Below are 23754 nucleotides of genomic sequence, written 5' to 3' on the forward strand. Positions count from 1 at the left end.
CAAAACCCAGTGCAGCCCTAAGGCCAAAAATTTTTCCCGCCCCTGCTATATCCACTGGATCCCCTTGTCCACATGCTTGTTGAGCCCCTCAAAGAATTATAGTAGATGGGTGAGGCATGATTTCCCTTTATAAAAACCATGTTGACTTTCTCTCCTTCCCCCCCCCCCCCCCCCCAAGTTATGTTAATCTATGTGTTAAGTTCCCTCTAAGCAGCATGGACATGCAGCAGCCTATCAAGGCCCACACAGGTGCTCAGGGCTGCAGCAGAGAAAAGTGCCTCTCCCCTGGCCCCAGCCCCAGAGCTGCAGCAGTCATGGAGAGACAGGGAGGCGGCTCTCCCCTTGCCCCAGAGCTGCTGCAGCCAGGGAGAGGGCTGGGGGGGAGTCCTCTCCCCACCACAGCCTTGGAGCAGCCTGCACCCTAAACACTTCATCCCCAGCCCCACCCTAGAGCCTTCTGCCCCTGACATGAGCCCCCTCTCACATTCTGAACCCCTTGGCCCCATCCCACCACAGATCACCTCTATATTGGTGCACATAACAAAATTGATTTTTTGCCTTCATATGTAAAATGAGAGGGAACATTGTCCATGTCTGATTTTGTACTTTACTATAATTTTAGTCAGTTTGCCCCATACTGAAGTCAGGCTTACCAGCCTACATTTGCCAGGATCACTTGTGGAACCCTTTTTTAAAAATGGGTGTCACATTAGCCATCCTCCAATCATTTGGTACAGAAGCTGATTTAAATAAGTTACAAACTAGAGTATTTTCCACTGAATGCATCCGATGAAGTGAGTTGTAGCTCACGAAAACTTAATAAATAAACAAATAAATCTGTTAGTCTCTCAGGTGTCACAAGTACTCCTTTTCTTTTTGTGAATACAGACTAACACAGCGGCTACTCTGAAACTAGAGTTAGTAGTTCTCCAATTTCGCATTTGAGTTTCTTCAGAACTCCTGGGTGAATGCCATCTTGTCTGGGTGACTTGTTACTGTTTATCAATTTGTTCCAAAATCTCCTCTAATGACTTGTACCAGTCAGGCCCTACACCAGACTGAGGTGCATTCAGAGGCTGCTGACCTCAGCACAAAACAGCTGGGGGGAGAAGGGGAGACAGGAGGAAGACCTTTCTGACAACTTCTCACCCAGTGGCTAGAGTACTCACCTGGGTTGTGGGAAACCACCAGTTCAAGTCCACTCTCTGCTTGATCAGAATGGATTTGAACAGGGATAATAGCCCTGAGGTTAGGGCATGTCATTCTCACTTTTCTGGCCTAATTAAATTAAATGTTGTTGAAGTTGTTCCTCTTACTGTTTAAATTATTGGGCCAGTGAATGAGTAACCTGACTGGGCTATAGTAGTCATCACTCAAGTGAATACCCTGAGTGCATGATAATGTCTGGAACTATGGGATTGTCTCCCTTTGCTGCAGCTTGATTTCCTCAAGACTTTCCTCCTCCACAGCACAGAGGCTGTCAGAGTGGGGAATGGGACCATGCTGTGTCCCTAGAAATCTATCTGTGTACTTCTGTCTCCCCAGCTCCTCCAGTTCAGCTACTCAGCTCTCAAGAGCCTGTGCTCCATCTGAGTTCCATGAGCTGTGCATATACGCCACCTGCCCACAAGGCAGATAATCATACATGCTGCATTCAGTGCAATAAAGTGGAGAATCCCCACTCTGCTGATATTTTGCCTGCCTTCTTTTCACTCTTGCAGGTGTTTGGGTTTTTGGGTTGTTTAGAATGTTTGTAAGTATATCTGGCTCTCCCTGGTTTTTCTGCTCCTGGTAGCTTAGGAGCTAGCTTCCTAAATGCCTCTTCCCCCAAGTTAGCCCCACCCCCTTGTCAAGGGATCCTAAAGGGGCTAGGGATCGAAAAGTAGCAGGCAAGAGCCTCCTTAGTGAGCTCTCAGCCTAACCAGGCAGGCTGCTTGGCTCAGCACACAGACCCCACACCAGATCTCATTATAATCTTTAATCGAGCAAGCACACAACAAACTGACAAGTTTACCCCCCCAAGGATCCTGTGGCCACCTCCTTCACCTGAACTCCATTGCAAGTCTCCAGTCTTTTCTGCTCCTGTTGTCTAGCTCCTAGCTAAAAGTACTAAGGCACACTTTGCTCAGCAGAGGTCTAAGAACCCTGCTATATCACTGCAGGCTTGCGTTGCTGGACTACAGTGTGCTGTAAAATCTGGTTCTGATCACTGCTAGTACTTACACAGGCTGACTCCCATTGACTTCAGTTGGAGCAGTTCTGGCTACTAAAACAGCAATGGTTTGTTTGTTTGTTTTTTTTTGTGAAACTGGGGTGGCTTAACTGTTCTACATGAAGCAACATGCATTCAGCTAGGACATATGCATTTGGACTCTTAAACTGGCTGCTGGAATTTTAATAGCAATGACTCGGTTGGCAGTGAGTCGGAACTGAGTGGTTTTCTTTGGACCAAGCATTATAAGCAGAACCAGAGCTGAAACTCAGCTGTTATGCTGAAGTCCATAGTGAAATACACCAGGAGAGGACTGCCTGCCTTGTTTCTGTTTGTTCTGAGCTAAGCTCTCTGCCATGCCCCATTACTCTTCCTTGTTCCAGCAAATAAAACAAATCTTCATGTGAGGTGCTAAACAAAGACTTCATTGCAAGGTTGCACTCACATCAAGGGTCTGGGTAGAGTCTGACTTGCCATACTTACAAACAGCACAAACTCTTATCTTCCCAAGGGGAGCATGCTACTGCTGAGCATGTGTTAAATTCAGCATCTCAGGTGAGTGAGCATAGGTGGGCCATCATGTGCTGTGATGGGAGAATAGTGAAACCTATTGAAGTTACCAAAAATACAGCTTGGTCACTATAGTGTACACATGGACACTACAGAGGAATAGGAGTTGAAGATAGTAAAATCAATAGTACTCTTTGATAACAAACTAGATATAAACCAAATAACTTGCCATCTTTAACAGATATGAGTTGGAACCTGATTACTTTAAAAAAAAAATCTCACTGTGATGCTGAGACATTTGGGAAGTTAGCGCTTCCCCTTCGTTTAAGTATCATAGAATCATAGAATATCAGGGTTGGAAGGGACCCCAGAAGGTCATCTAGTCCAACCCCCTGCTCAAAGCAGGACCAAGTCCCAGTTAAATCATCCTAGCCAGGGCTTTGTCAAGCCTGACCTTAAAAACCTCTAAGGAAGGAGATTCTACCACCTCCCTAGGTAACGCATTCCAGTGTTTCACCACCCTCTTAGTGAAAAAGTTTTTCCTAATATCCAATCTAAACCTCCCCCATTGCAACTTGAGACCATTACTCCTCGTTCTGTCATCTGCTACCATTGAGAACAGTCTAGAGCCATCCTCTTTGAAACCCCCTTTCAGGTAGTTGAAAGCAGCTATCAAATCCCCCCTCATTCTTCTCTTCTGCAGACTAAACAATCCCAGCTCCCTCAGCCTCTCCTCATAAGTCATGTGCTCTAGATCCCTAATCATTTTTGTTGCCCTTCGCTGTACTCTTTCCAATTTATCCACATCCTTCTTGTAGTGTGGGGCCCAAAACTGGACACAGTACTCCAGATGAGGCCTCACCAGTGTCGAATAGAGGGGAACGATCACGTCCCTCGATCTGCTCGCTATGCCCCTACTTATACATCCCAAAATGCCATTGGCCTTCTTGGCAACAAGGGCACACTGCTGACTCATATCCAGCTTCTCGTCCACTGTCACCCCTAGGTCCTTTTCCGCAGAACTGCTGCCGAGCCATTCGGTCCCTAGTCTGTAGCGGTGCATTGGATTCTTCCATCCTAAGTGCAGGACCCTGCACTTATCCTTATTGAACCTCATTAGATTTCTTTTGGCCCAATCTTCCAATTTGTCTAGGTCCTTCTGTATCCTATCCCTCCCCTCCAGCGTATCTACCACTCCTCCCAGTTTAGTATCATCCGCAAATTTGCTGAGAGTGCAATCCACACCATCCTCCAGATCATTTATGAAGATATTGAACAAAACGGGCCCCAGGACCGACCCCTGGGGCACTCCACTTGACACCGGCTGCCAACTAGACATGGAGCCATTGATCACTACCCGTTGAGCCCGACAATCTAGCCAGCTTTCTACCCACCTTATAGTGCATTCATCCAGCCCATACTTCCTTAACTTGCTGACAAGAATGCTGTGGGAGACCGTGTCAAAAGCTTTGCTAAAGTCAAGAAACAATACATCCACTGCTTTCCCTTCATCCACAGAACCAGTAATCTCATCATAAAAGGCGATTAGATTAGTCAGGCATGACCTTCCCTTGGTGAATCCATGCTGACTGTTCCTGATCACTTTCCTCTCCTCTAAGTGCTTCAGGATTGATTCTTTGAGGACCTGCTCCATGATTTTTCCAGGGACTGAGGTGAGGCTGACCGGCCTGTAGTTCCCAGGATCCTCCTTCTTCCCTTTTTTAAAGATGGGCACTACATTAGCCTTTTTCCAGTCATCCGGGACTTCCCCCGTTCGCCACGAGTTTTCAAAGATAATGGCCAAGGGCTCTGCAATCACAGCCGCCAATTCCCTCAGCACTCTCGGATGCAATTCGTCCGGCCCCATGGACTTGTGCACGTCCAGCTTTTCTAAATAGTCCCTAACCACCTCTATCTCTACAGAGGGCTGGCCATCTCTTCCCCATTTTGTGATGCCCAGCACAGCAGTCTGGGAGCTGACCTTGTTAGTGAAAACAGAGGCAAAAAAAGCATTGAGTACATTAGCTTTTTCCACATCCTCTGTCACTAGCTTGCCTCCCTCATTCAGTAAGGGGCCCACACTTTCCTTGGCTTTCTTCTTGTTGCCAACATACCTGAAGAAACCCTTCTTGTTACTCTTGACATCTCTTGCTAGCTGCAGCTCCAGGTGCGATTTGGCCCTCCTGATATCTTTCCTACATGCCCGAGCAATATTTTTATACTCTTCCCTGGTCATATGTCCAACCTTCCACTTCTTGTAAGCTTCTTTTTTATGTTTAAGATCCGCTAGGATTTCACCATTAAGCCAAGCTGGTCGCCTGCCATATTTACTATTCTTAAGTAAGAGGTGACTGCAGAACACAAGAAACCAGTCTCTTGCTACAATCCTGCCTATGTCATCTATCTGTGCCCCTTCTTCCCTAGTTTAATGATGAGATTAACTGCAGAAAAACAAGATCTGAATTGCACCTGCTTCAACAGAAGTCAATCACCACAGCATCCATGAAGAGAGCAGGGCTGGGGCTGAAGCGCTATAGGCCAATGCCTAGGGCTCTCCTGTCTCAAGTCACACGAGTGCTGTACATGTGCATTTCAGCTTTCATGTAAATTTCTAGGCCTCATGTTTGTAAAGCAAAGCTCAAATGTGAACAATGCATTAGTGATGGCTAGTCTTCAGACAGCCCAAAACAATAGCTCTGAGGGGATGAGCTGCCCCATGCATCTCAGTGAGGTGTTAATTCCAAGCCCCAGTGCTTTGGGAAACCCCACCAATGCACACTCTAATAGAGGACCCTGCATAAACCTTCTGTGGGTTTTAGTGGGTCACAAATTGAATGAGCCAGCAATGTGGTGGTAGCTGTTCGTGCAGCTGCACCACTTGTTAAGTGTCAGACACGGGAGGTACGTTCCCTCTCTCCTTACCACTGGCGAGGCCTCAGCTGGGGTACTGTGTCCACTTCTGGGTACCATGCTTCAGGAAAGAGATGGACAAATTGGAGAGAGTCCAGAGGAGAGCAATAAAAATGAGAAAAGACTTGGAAAACCTTTCCCCTTGATGCCACCTGTGCATCTTGAGGTGAGAGGGGACCCCTGCTGCTCTTGAAGGGGAGCCCATGCTGCTTTCCTTTCCTTTTTGGAAGAGCAGGAGGGCCTCCTTCCCCCACCTATACTCAGAGTGGGAGTGGGCCCATGGCACAGGGCTGGCCTCACAGCAGGGAGCCCATGTCATGGTATAGCTAAGGGTCTGGATTACCTTATCCAGCCCTGAGACAGATCTCAGCAAGGGCACAGTGTATTCTATTGCTGTAGAATGTCTTCTTTCTAGCAGGTGGCAGAGTGGAGCAGGGAGCTAAAGTGCTGATTGCCACTCCATCTTTGGTTGGGCTGAAACTCTCCACTCCAGTTTCAAGATCCTTGATCTGTTGATAAAACCTCATGTTAAGGTGGCTAGACACTACTGATGTTGGTTATTTCCACTTTCAGTCATCTGTCTTTGGATAGCATGGTCTCTACTGCAAAACCATGTTGTGCTGCAGGTATACAGGCAGTTGCCAGCAGAAATGCACTATACACAGTGCCATAACTATGCCTCATGTTAGAAGAGCAGGCTCTGAAGACAATATTGCCGTACCTTCATGTAAATGTTCAGTAACAGCAAAGGAAGAGTGTATAAATGCTATATGGGCATAACTGTCCAGAAAACCAGTATCCAGAGGCTCAAGGGTCTTCTTGTTAGGCCAAGCTACACCTCAGTGTCTGGCTTCATCTCTGTAACTGGGACCACCAGTCATTGTAATTGCCTCTGACCCAGCCAGGATCTAAAACTAATTATCAGGTGCATTTTTATTTCCTCCCTTGTGAAGTCTCTAGAGACTAAAGACTTAAATTTGTTAGTCTCTAAGGTGCCACAAGTACTCCTTTTCTTTTTACAGACTTCATTGTGGTGGAAGTATAGGACTACTTTTAACATGTAACTACTTGGCATACTGGTTTCCCTGGGCAGACTTTCATCTTGCCTTAGACCACTGTCTCGCCAAGTCCACTGTCTCTTGCCTGTTGAGTAGCCTGCTCAAATGGCAGTATTCTGTGTGCTGTGGATCTAACAGCCCTGCAAACTCATTCTTGAGAGTCACAGGGTTGGATTGGCCCTGTTGACAGTTCAGTACTAACTGACACTGCGAAGTGGAGGTTGGAGGGGGGCAACTTTCAGAAAGAATGAGCTCCCTGGGCTTCAAAAGGAACATTATCCATAGTGATGTGTTTGTGCCTTGTGTTAGGGCTTAGTGTCAGCTTCAAAAGCTGGCACTGTGCATCACATGGCTTTGAAGTGAAATCTCTAAGCACTCAGGACAGAAATTCTAGACAGTGCAGCCTTCTCTGCCTTTGTAGAATTGTTTTAGAAGAAGACATGCTGCAACCTTATATAGAACAGATTACTGGCTCCTTGGTACAGATCTGGCTCCAACCCATACCCAGTGAGCAGGACATGCAAATGGATCCACAAAATGACCCGTTTTCTCTTTTGTGTAGCAGTTTGTGGTTGGCTTAATGGATAGAAACCCACTGATCTGAAAACATAATCCTGTTTGCTTCACAACTGGCCTCTCCTGTACTTCAGGAAATGACCCACTAGTGTCCTTGCTGGTCAGGAAAACATAAAAGAATCTTACTTGCAGCAACTATTTTCAACACCCAATACTGCTGCTGTTCCACCTATAGTGCAGATAGGGTCTAAGAACTCACTTGTGACAGGAGTGCAGAGACTCTGAACAAATTTAATTTCCCTCTGCAACTCTTCCTAACAGAGCTAGAACAAAATCCAGTGACACAACTTCTAAATCGAATGGTCATAAGGTAGAGGTGCAGGAAGTACCTGGAGTTGCTAAGCTTGGCTGTATTGATTGCCCATGCTGTTCCTTACACAGATCCTTTCCCTCCATTACTTTGAGTTATTCCTTGCAGGCTTTAATGCGCTTCTGCCATCCCATTTCCAAATCCAATTGGCAGTAAGGTGACCAAGCATGACCATGTGGGAGGAGCAGAAGTGACAGCTGTGTGAAATCAAACCCCATCTTCTGGGCTGAATGGTGTGGTTGGGGCCATTCTTAGGGAAAACGGTATCCTGGGCGAACTTATATTTTGGAGCTCCAGTCCCTACTGCCTCCCTTGGCTCTCCACCTCCATTGCACTGAGCTCCTTTCTGTAGCATTGCACTCAAGGCCCATCCCATTCCTTATCTCTTGACCATGGCACCCAGGTCAGTCACCCACCTGTAAGGCCAGCCCTGGTTGGGGTATGGGAGGGGGACGTTTGGCTGGGAACTGGAACACTCCTCTTATTGGTGGGTATAAGTGATGTCCATACTGACTGCCACTCTGCTTTCAGAGCAAGCCCCAGTCACCCAAGAGGGAGTCTCCTCTCCCAGTGAACAGCAGCTCTAAAGAAAATGGAGTTCGTGTGGAACAGGATGATCAGGACCTATTTGCAGGTAAGCTTCCCTGCACTGTGTCCAAAGCATAACTCAAGCTTTTTCCAAGTAGGGTGAGAGGTGACTGCAACCACTAGATAAGAGCTAAAAGCTGCAGGAAGTTTGTCATTGCTTGCGTTTAAATACCCAGTGGAGGAGGGGATCTGTGGTAAGGGTGGCACCTGCCCCTTCCATTTTCAAAGGAACATAAGCAGATGCATGGAAGCACTAACAAGCTCTCCTGGCCTCTCTGGGAAAGCTGGGTAAGGGGCAGCTCTAAATTGCAGTGGGAAAACTACTTGCCTGTGGCAACTGCCTGGAGAAGCCTAAACACCAAACTCTAAAGAATGTAAGCACTGTGATCTGCAGCAGTGTCCTTCTGGAGTGTGCAGGCAGAGCAGGTAGCATCTGGAGCTTAGGGTTCCCAACCAGCTATGGAGTGAAAGTAACACATGGGTCAGTTTAAACTGTTGCTGTTCAGAATCCTGTGACTGTCAGTGGCATGGACAGAACAGCTACTTGTAGACTTCCCAAGCAGTCCTGATGGCACAAGAGCTACTTGCTGGGGAGGAGAAGCCAAAAGTGACAGAGGTCCTCAGCTCCTTGCAGCAGCCAGAAGGCTAGAAAGATTGCATGAAGCACTTCCACCCTCCGTTGGCCAGCATAAGGGCTCCAGACTTGACAGAAGAGTGCACCAAAGCAGTCTCCATGGAGAGCATCCTGATGGGGATCTCGGAACTATTGCTCTACAAGTAACAGGGAATAAACTCCCACCAGGGAGGGTGCCAGGAGCAAGTGCCATTCAGGAATCTATTCTACCATTCCAGCTGCCCTTGCTGTTCCCCTCTAGGTACAGCCAAGCAGAGGGGAGTATGGCCTACCATAAGGTAAGAACTGGTGCCCTGGCCAGTATGAGGAGAAAAGAGCCAATCACTGGGCCGATGGCTTGGTCACACTCTCTCTAAACAGTGTGAGGGGGATTAAAAACTCCATAAGGTGATAGCACTACTGGAAGCCGAAGCCAAGCCCTGGGCATATAGGCATTCGGGGAAACCTCCTCCAAGGCAAACCCTGTCAAATACCTACATGTGTAAAGTTCTGAGGCTGGGGAGTATAATACTGCCGGGAACAAGAGCTCTACTAGTTTTTCTGGAATCAGGGTGACTCAGATTAGAAAAGCTACAGACTCTCCCTTGGTGGTGACCCTTCTGCCTTTGCAGATGCCACGGTGGAGCTATCTCTGGACAGTACACAAAACAACCAGAAGAAGGAACCGGCCAAAGTGTCCAGCCCTGCCCCTCCTCTAGAAGTAGCAGCAAGTTCCTCTTTCAAACACCAGCCAAAGAGCTACGAGGAGGTGAGAATTACAACTTCCATGCTGGTTGCCTTCTGTCCAATTCACTTCTGCCAGTCTGGGACTGGAGTCGGAAGGTAGTGGTCTGCACATGATCGAAGGTAAAATGTCAGGGGCACTCCCCGAAAGCTGGTTAACTTCAAGGGGGCTCAGATTCCCTTGAACTTAATTATCCTCTCCCTGGGAGATGGCAATGCCTGCTGGCTGAGAGCAGGGCACTGCTAAAAGCTTCCACCAGGGTGGAATGTGGAAGCCACTTCAGGGACAAAGGTCAGCCCAAGTGAGTGACCAAGTTGTTGCTCATTGTGGACATGCAGTGCTGCTGTCAGATGACCACTTCTAATGCTGCAATACTGGCTCAATACAAAGTTGCTTATAATGGTGTCAGATTTCACTACCATCCCTTTGTGGGGCACCTCCATAGGTGTCAGGCCTCAGGCCTTTACCTCTTCTGGGATGCAATTCTGCAATTTGGGTTACAGCCCCTGGTACCAACTGTGATTGATTCAGCTGGGATAGGACCTGCCTGAGTTCCTCTTTGCAAGCCTGTGTCTGCATATATTTGCAGACAGAAACCACTTCTCAAAACAAAGCATGACTTTATTTGCCAAAACGGTTATACAATGCTTAGAGGTGGCTTTAAAGTAACAGACCTCCATGCATATTTCCAGGGCAGATAGTATATACTCATGTCAATAGTATTCAGGCTGGGCTCTCTGATCCTGTCTCAGCAGCGAGAGTATAGTTATAAATAAAGGCCAAATGAACTACTTCTGTAGTGCTGTGTGGAAGAGACTTGAATTTGGACAGAGGACCCATTTTCCTCCAGAGGTGTTGCTTTGTTTAACACCTCCTATTTCTCCCCACACACACACCTGCACAACCGTGGACTGATCTCTCTCTGGCAGGATGATGGGTGCAGTAGCAGGGTCTCTAGTGGGAGAGTCCTTTAGCCTGGAGAAGGAGTCTCTGAATCTCAAGTGCCACTTCAGTGTTATCCTCTTTACCTAAAGTGGTGCAGTATAGCTGGAGATGCTGCTCACTGAACCAATCAGTTGCCTCTAGTCACACTTTAGACTGAAGTGTACTGAGGACTAGTTTTGCAGCCTTGCGCCATCCAGCCACTTGTGTGCTGCTCCTGTGACCTAAAGGGGTTATGGGGGTTTAAGATTCTTATGGGACAATCCACAGGTGGCAGACCTGGTGTAGTTGGCTCTGTTCCACCATATCCCCTACCACACAGGCTGGGACAGAGGATGGAAGTGCCACTCCAATCTAGTTATCCCAGACTGCCATACAGGTTCTTGGGGTCCCTATACAGCCAGGTGCAATGTAATACAGCCTTGAGGCTACTCTCACACTTTCCCACAAGGTCAGAGGAATAAATGGTGTCAAAACTGCCTTTGGTTCCTGGATCTCATGCTGGGCACGATTTGAGTGGATCAGAAGAGTGGGATGAACTGTAGTAAAGTGCATTTGATGTGGCTTTGCGTTTCTGGGAAGTCAGCAGGTCCAGCACTAAGCTCCTGTCTGTGCTGTGAGACAGCAGCTCAGCCCTGCCCTGAGGAACTTGTAATCTAAACACCAGATAAGCATGTCTGAATATGTAATGATTTGGCATGGTTTGAGGCATGCTGAAACCTTGATCTGGGATTGTATCGACTTGCTATATATACTCTCCTCTTCCTAAACAGCTGGAGGAAGAGGAACAGGAGGACCAGTTTGAGCTGACTGTGGGAGTAAGTGACCCAGAAAAAATCGGTGAGTCTATGCACAATATATAGTGTGCATGGAGGTAAGATGGAGTCTAGAAGTGGAGCTTAGCAGGATGTAATGCAGCCAGTCTACTCTTTTCCCTCTTGAATACACCACCAAGTCCTGCTCCTATCCATTCCCAAAATGTCAATCTCTTTGGTTTGCTTTCTTGCTGGTGGCTGGTTCTGGAGACTCCTCTGTACCTACCAACTTGAGCTTTTAGTAAATGCATTGTACTCAATGGCTGAAGCTGATAGCTTCTAGCTTTATTGTAAAGAGGATGCCTGCCTGCCTATCAATGGATGGCTACTCAGATAGGAGCTCTCAATTAGAGAGAGTGGTAGTTCAGGGCATATAAGGACTAAAACACCAAAGACAGTGATGGCAGTCTGTAGGACCCATGTTGCACCTAAAGAATGGTTGAGAACCAGCATCGAGGCTGACAGCACCCTGATCTTGGACAGCACAGTGGCCTCCTGCATTGGTGGTTGGTTTTGGTGGAATCAGTAGCTCAGGTATCCACTAAACTGGCTAGGTCAGGAGTCTGGACACAGATCTTGACCCATTCACCAGTCAAAGGCATCTCTAAAGCAATTTCTTTAAGAAGGAAGGGTGTGGAAGAGTTTCGCTGCAGCTGGAGAACACTGTAGATCGCCCCTTAGTTTCACTAGAAGAAAGTGAAGTGTCTGCTTTGGTTTAATACTCTGGCTATGATGGAGTCTCTGAAAAGGCAGATCACATGTAGCTAAGGGGTAGGCTAGCAAATAGCTTCCTTTTAAATAGGTTGCCTCCTGTTCCATACAGCCACTGAATTGTTCACGCTTAAACAGATGTGTGGAACTAGCCCAAATGCTGGCAGTGCAACAAATGATTAATTGTCAGTGTGTCCAGCTCTCTTCTTTGGGAAATACAAAGAGGGCTCTGCAGCATCAAGCAGCCAGATCTGTTAACTGGCAGGAATCCAGCAGCTCCTATAATGTGAGCTGCAGCATGCCTTTGGGCACATACTGTCAATGGGCTAACCGAGCCCACGAGCTGTCCAGAAGTTCTAAATGTAGCAGGTTGGAATGTTCCATCCCCTCCTTCAGAAAGGGACTAGCGCATATATACCAAGCATCAGTAGGAAATTGTAAACTGTCTGTCTGGAGAACTAATTTTGCTTTCTTGACTTTTCTGTAGGGGATGGCATGAATGCATACGTAGCCTACAAAGTCTCAACACAGGTACATCTAATAAGGGAAGAAGCCCCTTTCCCCCACTGGGATTTTACAAACCCTTTCTTCACTCTGCAATTGCTGAGATAAGTGTAAGGCAGTTAAGGTAGAATCTTGGGCTATTTCCCTACAAAATGTGAAGTGTTCAGCAATCTCCTTCATAGGTCAGACTTCTGCTTTGCATGTTGTCCCCAAACTGCTGTAGCTCCTTCTGTAACCCCTTAGTAGCCTGGCAAAACAATGATGTACTGAAGACCTAAATCCTAACTGGGTCAGTTTTTGCAAGTTCTCTAGGGCTGACTCCTTATTCCCTTTTTGCACAATGGAGGATCAGTCTAGCTACTGTTTGTTCTCCTCTATAAAGCTGCACAATGTATCTCTCCAGTGACATCTCTCCTGTCGTAAGACTGTCAGACACCAGCTCCATGCAGAATAAGGGGGCTTTACTGTTAATTGGCAAGAAGGCAGTTCCAAGAGCCCGTTGGGAATGAGTTCTGTACACAAACTCCATCTAAATATTCTCTCCCGAGCTAGGCATGTTTAAAACCCCTCTTTTCTCTTCTCCAGTCCTCCCAGCCCTGCCAGCAACCTCTACCATCTCCATGTGTAGAAAGAATAGTAAATATGGCAGGCAACCAGCTTGGCTTAACAGTGAAATCTGTGGTGATCTTAAACACGCACAAAAAATGCTTACAAGAAGTGGAAGATTGGATGACCAGGGAGGAGTATTAAAAATATTGCTCAGGCATGCAGGAGTGAAATTGGGAAGGCCAAATAACACTTGGAGTTGCAGCTAGCAAGGGATGTTGAGTAACAAGAAGGGTTTCTACAGGTATGTTAGCAACAAGAAGGTCAGGGAAAGTGTGGGCCCCTTACTGAATGAGGAAGGCAAGCTAGTGACGGATGATGTGGAAAAAGCTAATGTACTCAATGCATTTTTTTTTTTGTTTGCCTCTGTCTTCATGAACAAGGTCAGCTCCCAGGGTGGGCAGCTGGGCAGCACAGTATGGGGAGGAGGTGACCAGCCATCTGAGAAAGAAGTGGTTCAAGACTATATTTAGAAAAGCTGGATGAGCACAAGTCCATGGGGCCAGATGCACTGCATCCAAGGATGCTAAAGGAGTTGGCAGATGTGATTGCAAAGCCATTGGCCATTATCTTTGAAAACTCATGGCAATTGGGGAGGTCCCAGATGACTGGAAAAAAAAGGCTAATGTAGTGCCCATCTTTAAAAAAGGAAGGAGGAGGATCTGGGAAACTATAGGCCAGTCAGCCTCAACTCAGTCCTTGGAAAAATCATGGAGCAGGTCCTCAAGGAATCTATTTTGAAGCACTTGGAGGAGAGGAAAGTGATCAGGAACAGTCAGCATGGATTCACCAAGGGCAAGTCATGCCTGACTAACCTAATTGCCTTCTGTGATGAGAACTGGTCCTGGATGAGGGGAAAGCAGTGAACGTGGTGTTCCTTGACTTTAGCAAAGCTTTTGATACAGTCTCTCACAGTATTCTTGCCAGTAAGTTAAAGTAGTATGGGCTGGATGAATGGACTAGAAGGTGGATAGAAAGCTGGCTAGATTATCAGGCTCAATGGGTAGTGATCAATGGCTCCATGTCTAGTTGGCAGCCGGTATCAAGCAGAGTGCCCCAAGGGTTGGTCCTGGGGACAGTTTTGTTCAATATCTTCATTAATGATCTGGATGATGGTGTGGATTGCACCCTCAACAAGTTTTCAGATGACACTAAAGTAGGAGGAGTGGTAGATATGCTGGAGGGCAGGGATAGGATCCAGAGGGACCTTGACAAATTAGAGGATTGGGCCAAAAGAAATCTGAGGTTCAACAAGGACAAGTGCAGAGTCTTGCACTTAGGATGGAAGAATCCCATGCACTGCTACAGACTAGGGACCAAGTGGCTAGGCAGCAGTTCTGCAGAAAGACCTAGGGGTTTCAGTGGACGAGAACCTGGATATGAGTCAACAGTGTGCCCTTGTTGCCAAGAAGGCAAACAGTATTTTGGGCTATATAAGTAGGAGCATTGCCAGTGGATGGAGGTTCCCCCCCTCTATTCAGCATTGATGAGGCCACATCTGGAGTACCGTGTCCAGTTTTGGGCCCCACACTACAAGGATGTGGAAAATTGGAAAGAGTCCAGCAGAGGGCAACTAAAATTATTAGGGTGCTGGAGCACATGACTTATGAGGAGAGGCTGAGGGAACTGGGTTTATTTAGTCTGCAGAAGAGAAGGGGGGGGGGATTTGATAGCTGCTTTCAACTACCTAAAAGCAGGTTCCAAAGAGGATGGATTTAGACTGTTCTCAGTGGTAGCAGATGACAGAACAAGGAGTAATGATCTCAAGTTGCAGTGAGGGAGGTTTAGGTTGGATATTAGGAAAAACTTTTTCACTAGGAGGGTGGTGAAGCACTGGAATGGGTTACCTAGGGAGGTGGTGCGATTTCCTTCTTTAAAGGTTTTTAAGGTCAGGCTTGACAAAGCCCTGGCTGGAATGATTTAGTTGGGATTGGACCTGCTTTGAGCAGGGGGTTGGACTAGATGACCTCCTGAGGTCCCTTCCAACCCATACATTCTATGATAAGCTAATAGGAGTTGCACTTGGCCTATACAGGGATAGGAGCTCTGGGGTGGGGGGGAGAATGCTGCCAGGAATGGTGTTTGTGGCACAGTAGGTGGCTTTCCCTCAGTCAGCCATGACCCAATGCCTCAGTTCATGAGGGAACCTTACAGGCTGATATAAGGAACTCAGGCTCTGCTTACTTGACACTGAAGAGCCACTGCCCTTTCCCTGTTCCTGTAAAAGCATGAAGAGTACTAACAACTCCAGGTTAGTTAACTCTACATTGCTATGGGGCTGCTGAGTGTTTTGCAGAAATGAATGAGTCCCTGCCCCAAAGTTCACTACCTGATATCACTCATGAGAAGTGACTGTCCTAAACAAGTCCTGCAGGAATAGGGGAGCAGCAATTAAGTGTATTGGCTTGGACACATCTTCCTGCTTCCCTTTTGTGGTTTAAAAACTGGAAGAATGATTTAAATCACAGGCCAGCTATGCACTGGTTATACCACAATGGCTTCAAGCAGGCTATTGCCAAAGCTTGCCATCCCAGCTGAATTACTGTCGCCTCTGTCAATTACTACTTTCTCCACATTGTTATCCTAGCCAAGCCTTATATAATATCTGTTTTTGAGGAATGGCATGACTATACCTTTCTGCAATTCTGTGGCAGAGATCTCTGTCCATGGACAGACTGCAGTCTTGTTACACTGTCCTTTTGCTGACTGGGGGAGGGGGAGAGACATGACAACTTCCTCTCCTGAGTGCAGTGCCTCTTCCCAAACCAAACACGCCCACTTCTTGCCTTTATAGCTAAGGCTAGTGAAATGCATCACAAATCATAAAGACTTTGGTGACATTTGCATCTTCCCCATCTGTCGGGATTTTGTGCTCTAGTAGCACTATAACTTAGCGATAGCAAGTTACACTACCTAAAAGCTGCTGTTGTGTGGCACCTTCTCTTTAAATAGCATGAGCAGATAGATGCCAGTAGAAATAGTATGGCAAAGTTCATTGGGAGTGAAGATGAGTCTGAAGATTGTAATTGGTGAACAGTAATACTCAGTGTCCAGAGAGCCCATAATTCTAGAGCCAGTAGAGGTAGAGCCAGTCTCTACTCCAAGGAGCTTTCAGTTGAAGACAAGCTGAATGTGTGATGGTTGCCATTTTGCATGGCACCAGAAATCTCATGCTACAAACCTGAATCTCTACAGCATGAGCTGCAGAGCCAGGCTTTCAAACTGAGATGCTCATCTTCTGGGTTTGGCACAGTGGGGACACGCGTGCATTGACCAATGGTTATACACACGTGCACGTGTGCGCATGTGCACACAGTGGGAGAATGAGACAATAGATGTGATTACTGTATCTGTTACTCTAACATAGGGGTGGGCAAACTTTTTGGGCCAAGGGCCATATTGGGGTGGGAATTGTATGCAGAGCAGGGAGTTGGGGTGCCAGGTGTGGAAGGGGTGTGGTGTGCAGGAACAGACTCGGGGCAAGGGATTGGGGCAGAGGAGGGGGCTCGGGGCAGGGGTGCGGACTGTGGGAGAGGGCTCAGGGCAGGGAGTTGGAGTGCAGAGTGCAGCAGGGGGTTGGGGTGCAGGAGGGGGCTCAGGGCAGGCTCCCTGGCCCCATGCTGCTCCGGAAAGTGGTTGGAACCATGTCCCTTTGTTGCCCCAGAGTAGGTTGGCACAGGGCTCTGAGCACTGCCCTTGCCATGCCTTCAGGTACCTCCCCCAAAACTCCTATTGGCCACAGTTCCCCGTTCCTGCCAATGGGAGCTGCAGGGGTTGATGCCTGGAGGCAAGGGCAATGCATGGAGCCCTCTGCCCCATCCCTGGGCTGTAGGGATGTGGAACTGGTAGCTTCTAAGAGCTGCGCGGGGCCTGCAGCACCATGGGGGGAAACTTTGTGGGTCAGATCCAAAGCCCTGAGGGGCTGGATCCAGCCCGCAGGTCGTAGTTTGCACACCCCTGCTCTAACACCACTTCTGCTGCCTGCCCTGCAGGCTGGGCTGTCCCTTGGGGGGGAGGGGTGCGGGGCTGGGGGTAGAAGTGGTGATTAGTCTCTTCTGGGACCGATCACACTGGCCATTCATGCTGGCCCATGGGGCTCCCCCAAAGTGTGGAGTCTGAAGCAGTTGCCCCAAGTTGTCCTACACAGCTCTGCCCACAGGCTTACAATTCCATCTTTTCAGCTGCTGATGCTTAACACTGAAAGGCTGTGTTACTGTAGAAAAGAACTTGGCAAGTTGACAATCACTCTAACAAGAATTTGCTCAAAGCCATTCATTCTTCCTTGTACATGACTGACTGAGGGATGACAGCAACACAACGCTCAAGCCCTCCATGTGTGCATCCCAACAGCTTGGTCTTATTGTTTCCATCTTCCCATGTGTTACTTGTCAAGCTTTGTAAGCTCTCTGAAGAAATATGGAGCAAATTTCTGAGGTGCTATAAATGACTCTAAAGGCTAACAGGAGTTCACTGGCAAAACTGTTGTGCCATGAGACTTAACACAACTACAAAGCTATCCTGTCCTCAGATGGTCTTAACACTCTTATTTAGAGAATAAGTGACTCTTCAGTAACAGTTTCTTTTCAGTCTTGCTTGAGTAAAGAGGCTCATGCTTGCCAAAATGAGCTAATGTAGATTGAGTTTAAGTCTTGATGGGTGGGGAATGCTGAAGGATAGGAGAGGCTGCTCTTGTAGGAGGGAAACTGTCCTTTCCTAGCTAAGATGCTCAGTGAGGAAGGGTGAAATGTTAGCTGAACATCCTGTAAAGGGGTTCTTAGCTAGATCAGCTGTACTGTATTTAGTCTTGTTTGACTCTTGTCTTTCTCCTGCAGACCAGTTTGCCAATGTTCAGGAGCAAGCAGTTCTCTGTGAAAAGGAGATTCAGTGACTTCTTGGGTCTGTATGAGAAGCTATCGGAGAAGCACTCTCAGAATGGATTCGTAGTCCCACCACCTCCAGAAAAGAGCTTAATAGGTGAGGGTGATGTCCAGAAACTCTGCTGCCAGTCAATGCAATTAATTCTAATCCTGAGGTTAGCTGTTAACTTGCCATGAATATGCACTAGTGCATTGGGTTTACTGGCAGGCCTGTTCTCTCAAACTGCAAAACTGACACATCCTGCAGAATATTAGTGGGAAAACAAATCTTGCGTTTGTAAGAGCATCTGCCACAGAATCTGGATTCTGAGTAATGATCATCTGGCTTAAGGGGCAGTCAGAACAGTCTCTGGTCAAGTGCTCCACCTTCAAATGTAAACTCTTAATAATCTGTCAGTAGCTTTGGAGAAGCTATTAATAAACTTCTGACAAACCTAAAATTTTCTCTTGGAACAACTTGTGAATAAATCACCTGATTATTCACATTGCTATAGTTTCTGTACACAGTTGGTCATGTGTACCACATTATGTACACTTGAACTTAGAACATAGTCACTGACTTGCTTTTCACTTCAGGATCCAGATCGGTTACCCTCTCTCAAACCCTGTACAGGCTTGTTCCATCTCATTCTATGCATGTGGCTTCTCTCCTTGTATCTGCTTATCTGGCAGCAGATCGTCCCTTCCCAGCCTTGCTGCTGCTGGTACAGGATCCTCTTGCTGCCTCAGAGGAAAGATGTTTCTGATCAATCTGCCATATTTGTTACCTTTTACCTGAAGCATCTGTCTGAAAGTACCTAGTGCTTTTCAAATAAAGTAGTGTCTCCTGTCTGCCATTCCAGGAATGACCAAAGTGAAAGTTGGGAAAGAAGACTCCTCCTCTGTGGAGTTCCTAGAGAAGAGACGGGCTGCTCTGGAAAGGTATGGGCCATTGCCTCTGAGACGCTGCCCTTGGGACAGCCTGCCTCTTCTATATAGCTACCCCCAATACAAGCAAAGAGATTGAGGGGACACTTTAAAGGAAGGGTCAGTGAGATGTCTCCTGAGTATGGGCACAGGCTTGCAAAGCTCACTGACCTAAATGGGAATCGGCTCAAACCTCTGTGTGGGTTTTTAATAGATCGTGAAATGACTACAGCAAGATGAGACCCCATCACTTCAGCCAACTGTGTTCACCTCAGTTATAGGAGATCCTGTATAGTACAGACAGGTTCTAGACATCAAAGGGCACTAGTTCCAATGTAGGCTACAAAATTTGTTTAAAAACAGAAATGGCTCTGCTCTAAAACCAAACATAAAGTAGTAAATGAATGCCCAGGAGGCTTATAAACTGAGCAGGATTGGGGTAGGGAACAATTCATTATGGAATTGTTAATCTTCCTTGGTAGATGGCAGTGAAACTGGGGTGTTAGGCCTTGTCTGGATGGAGGGTTAGTGTGCAGCAAGCTGGGCTGTAAATATACAGCCCGCTGCATGATCTGCTACTATGCATTTAAAAACTCCCTAGTGCACTTTGAGCTACTCCCATTTAAAATCCTCCCTGAGGAGATCGTCGTGTGCAGTAGCAGGGTCCACAAGGCCAGCTAGTGCACCGCATGCTAGGTTGCTATAGATGTATGGCACTGTTTGCCATGCACTAACTCGGTCTAGACAAACCCTTAATCTTGCCAAAGGAGGCCTCTGATCTTAGTCACATGCATACTGACTCCTAGCGTTCAGAACTGTGGTGCAGCTCAATCTTCCGAAGTTTGGGAATATCAGGAACACCTGCCTTCTGAAGGGACATGATGGATTCTTTGAGTCAAGATTGGTCTCTAAATCTACTAGAGCTCTACCACAATTTATGGGCTAGAGTCAGGAATTATTTGGTGAAATTCTGTGAGCTGTGACATGTGAGTCAAGACTAGATTGTAATCATTCCTTCTGTGTATAATCTGTAAGGAACAGATCTCTGGGTGGGAACAGCTTGTTAGCCTACAGTTGGCTTGCTGGTCCTGTCTTGGTGGCTAAATTGCACTTTACCAGTTCTGTTATAACATGCTGTACTGATTCCGTGCAGACTTCACTTGAGGCTTTTTATAACTGCTAGTAATGATAGAGGTAAAGGAGGAAAGTCTGGATAGACCAAATGACTTGCTTACTAATGCATTTTCACTCTATAGGTACCTTCAGAGAATAGTCAACCATCCAACCATGCTGCAGGACCCTGATGTCAGGGAGTTCTTAGAAAAAGAAGAGGTTCGTATAGGGCTTGGCTACATTTGCAGATGTAGAGCGCTTTGGTTTAAACCTGCCTTCGTACAGCGCAGTAGGAAAAGCGCTGCAGTCTGTCCACACTTGCAGCTGAAAGTGCACTGGTGTGGCCACATTTTCAGCACTTGCAGTAGCATTGAGAGTGGTGCATTATGGGCAGCTATCCCAGCATTCAAGTGGCTGCAACATGCTTTTCAAATGGGGAGGGGGTGGGATGGAGTGTGGTGAGAGAGTGAGTGGGGTTTTGGGGTGCTGAGTGTCAGCATGCTGTCTTATAAGTACAGACCTTCCCTGCCCCCCCCCACTCAAAGCAAACATTAGCTGTTTGTTTTTTTCCTCTGAGCTGATAAGCAGCTGGCACTTTGAAACAGAGCTTTGAAAGGGCTACTTCTGCATTCCTGCCGGAGTTTCCAACAAAGACAAGAGAGGCAGCTTCAGTTAATGGGATTTTATGGATGTTTCTGGAGGGCAATCAGAGCACTGTAACCTAACTCCTGGTTCACAGTGATGCTGTAGCGTCTCACCCAATAAGCAGCAAACCTTATACCTCTAGGGGAGGTGGAGTACCAGCAGTGCTCTAACCACAGAGTTGTGTGCCTTGCCAGTGTAGACAGGGAGTGAGTTAGAGTGCTCTGGGCAGCTTTATTGCGGTATAATGTGAAAGTGTAGCCAAGGCCATAGAGAATGCATAAATACAGCTGCAGGTGTTCTGTAAGTGTAGGTAGACAACCTCAATACATGTCTTAAAAGGATTCAAATGAAACTACACACTTCAGGAATTAGTTTAAGTTAAGTAACACAGTTAGGGTGTAACATTCTAAATATTTCACTTGAGTGTCAAAGCTATCCACACTCTTGCCTTTTCACTTATTTTGCACAGATTATAAGAGCTCTTCTCAGCAGATAGTAATTACAAGAATCAAATTCTTTTAACTTCCACAAAAACAAAGTGAGGATAAATGCCTAATTGTGTGGTGAAATTGCACATCTAGGATTTAGGAAACCAGACACCTGTGTCTTGCTGCCACTGACTGACCATGAGCAAGTCGTGCAGAGTCTCATTCAGAGGCTGATCTCTGAATGCGCTTCAGAGACCTTAGGGTGGCTAGTTTCGAGTTATTGGAAAAGGGGATGCCTTCATAAGATGGTAGAGTAGTCCTTTGCTCTTAGAAAACATGCAGGCATGAGATCCAAGCTGTCCAGGTGCCTGAGCTGCAGCTGGCTGCCCAGTGTTGGCCAAAGTCAAATCAACAGACTCACTAGTCTCAAACTATGAAATGCTCAAAAGAAATCTGGGGTGGATGGGTGACTGACTGTGACTCTGCTTTACTGCACTGTCTCTTGGATCATAAGTCTTAAAGTTCTTTTCTAGTTAAAGTGACTCAGGGTTACTTTGGGGCTCCACACTTATTCCTGTATCGTGCTCAATTCACAGCTAAACCTCTGTGCTATCCCAGCAAACTTGCCCTAGCATTTGAGTCGAGCTGTGTTCTCTTCTTGTCAGATCAAGTGACTTTGCATTGTGCACTCACACTTTATAAAGGAGGGTGCACAAGTGTAACCAACTGATATAGTAAATGATGCATGAGCAATAGAATCTGGCTCCATATTGGCCATTTTGGTGCTGTAGGGCCAATGGGAATAAACTTTTTTTAAATTAAACAATGATTCCACTCATGGAAGTAGAATTATTCATAGTAGAACCACCTTCTCAGCTGTACGCAACTGCATGTATAGTCCCCTTGGTAAGATGATCTATGCCAGACTTTGAGCTTGTTTCCCAGACCTGAAGGATAGCTCTGTGTAGCTGAAAAGCTGCTTTTGCTAACAGAAGTTGGTCAGTAAAAGATATTCCCCTCATCTACCCTTGTGTCTCAAATATCCTGCTACCAATACTGCATACAACATATGTCAGACTCTGACTGAGTCATGAGTTCGCTTCTGAGGGTGGGATTGATGAAGGTAACCTGGTCAATCAGCATGCAGTTAGCTGAAATTTGAGCTCCATTAAAATACTAAAAGTCTGAGTTTCAAATGAGCATGTCAGTCATAGCAGGGTTTCCTAATCATAGAATCATAGAATATCAGAGTTGGAAGGGACCTCAGGAGATCATCTAGTCCAACTCCCTACTTGGAGGGGATTTGTGACACTCTGCAACATGCCAGGGGCTTTAGACTGTTCTAAGATAGCAAAGCTCTTGCTTCTGGCCCTGTGCAGACAGTAAATCTTCAAATATAGCCCTGAGGCCTCACATATGCCTCCTGGTTCTTGGAGATCCACTCCAGAGCGTTTAAATTCTGAGTGACTTGGGAAGCAGCTTGAACTACAGCAAGCTATATAACCAGGAAACATGCTAACAAATGCAAATTCATACCTCCTAAATTACAGGCAATGTGTCATTTAACTAGCCTTATCCAGAACTAGTCTCCTGAAGTGCACTGACTCAGTTCCCTATCAATCATTTCAATGAATATCATGGAGCTAGTCAATCTATTGTCCATGTGGTACTCTTATACACTACGATCAAAGTAACCAGGAATTCAGTCACTATAGCAAACAACCAAAGGCTTTTTTGATCTCTCTACAGCTGCCCCGAGCAGTAGGCACCCAGACACTGAGTGGAGCAGGTATACTGAAGATGTTCAACAAAGCCACTGATGCTGTCAGCAAAATGACCATCAAGATGAATGAATCGGACATTGTAAGTAGTCAGTGGCATTTCTCCTTGGGCAGTCTCGAAGAGGGAAAACGGGTTGGCTAAGACCCAAATGTAACCTTGCAACCGTTCATTCAGTCCTCATTCATGCCATGAGAATGTGTGGATTTGTCCATTTCAGTGGTTTGAGGAGAAACTTCAGGAGGTGGAGTGTGAGGAGCAGCGCCTACGGAAGCTACATGCTGCAGTAGAAACACTTGTCAACCACAGGAAAGGTAGTGGGGTCTCTGTCTCAGTAGAACTCACAGCTTGAACTAGACACTGCTAAGCTTTGACCTTGTGTGGGGGTTGAGATCTGCTCATGACTAGAACCTGCTCTGCACTATGGTGCTTCCCTCCTAGAGTTACCTTTGCTAATACCATGTCTGCAGTGGGTAGAAAAACAGAGCTGGAAGGGGTGGAAGAATACATCTGGCCTGTAAAATCTCCTGGTCAGGAGGTATGATGTGCAGCGGAGAAGGGGCAGAATCAGTAAGGTTAAATAATGTCCTGATCTGGATTCAAAGGCTGCTGCAGTAATTGAATAAACTCCAATTCCAGCTTCCCCTGACTCCTAAGAAGCTATTCATTCTGCTGCTTTTCATTGAACTCTCTGAAGGGCAACTATATGCAGTGCAGAGCAGCAATTTCACTATTTCTTCACATAGTGGCTGCCTGGGATCTGCATCTCTAGTGTGCCTGGCCTCCTATTTTATTTCTCTGCCAACTTTTCCACTCTTGCTACTAGCTACAGGCACCTAGCCCTTCCCCGTCAAAGCCCCAAGAGGCAGTTGATTCCTGCTGTGGGATAACGGGCTCTTTTCAGTT

At 46.7% G+C, this 23754-nt stretch overlaps 1 protein-coding gene across 3 annotated transcripts in view; it reads left to right on the forward strand.

Moving 5' to 3' along the window:
* SNX1 (sorting nexin 1) overlaps positions 1-23754 on the forward strand; it is a 41283-nt gene that overhangs the window by 11199 nt on the left and 6330 nt on the right. For 2 of the 3 annotated variants that reach the window (XM_038418663.2, XM_038418666.2), the window contains exons 2-10: positions 8108-8210; positions 9410-9546; positions 11238-11304; positions 12478-12521; positions 17933-18074; positions 18820-18898; positions 20140-20215; positions 22819-22932; positions 23069-23162. In XM_038418663.2, the coding sequence (XP_038274591.1) occupies positions 8108-8210; positions 9410-9546; positions 11238-11304; positions 12478-12521; positions 17933-18074; positions 18820-18898; positions 20140-20215; positions 22819-22932; positions 23069-23162 (856 nt within the window). Of the gene's footprint in view, positions 1-6141; positions 6161-8107; positions 8211-9409; positions 9547-11237; positions 11305-12477; positions 12522-17932; positions 18075-18819; positions 18899-20139; positions 20216-22818; positions 22933-23068; positions 23163-23754 lie in introns of those variants that run through there. The other variant, XM_043494459.1, reaches the window with a different exon arrangement.

Source organism: Dermochelys coriacea, chromosome 10 (assembly GCF_009764565.3).
Source record: "Dermochelys coriacea isolate rDerCor1 chromosome 10, rDerCor1.pri.v4, whole genome shotgun sequence".
Classification (NCBI taxonomy): domain Eukaryota; kingdom Metazoa; phylum Chordata; order Testudines; family Dermochelyidae; genus Dermochelys; species Dermochelys coriacea.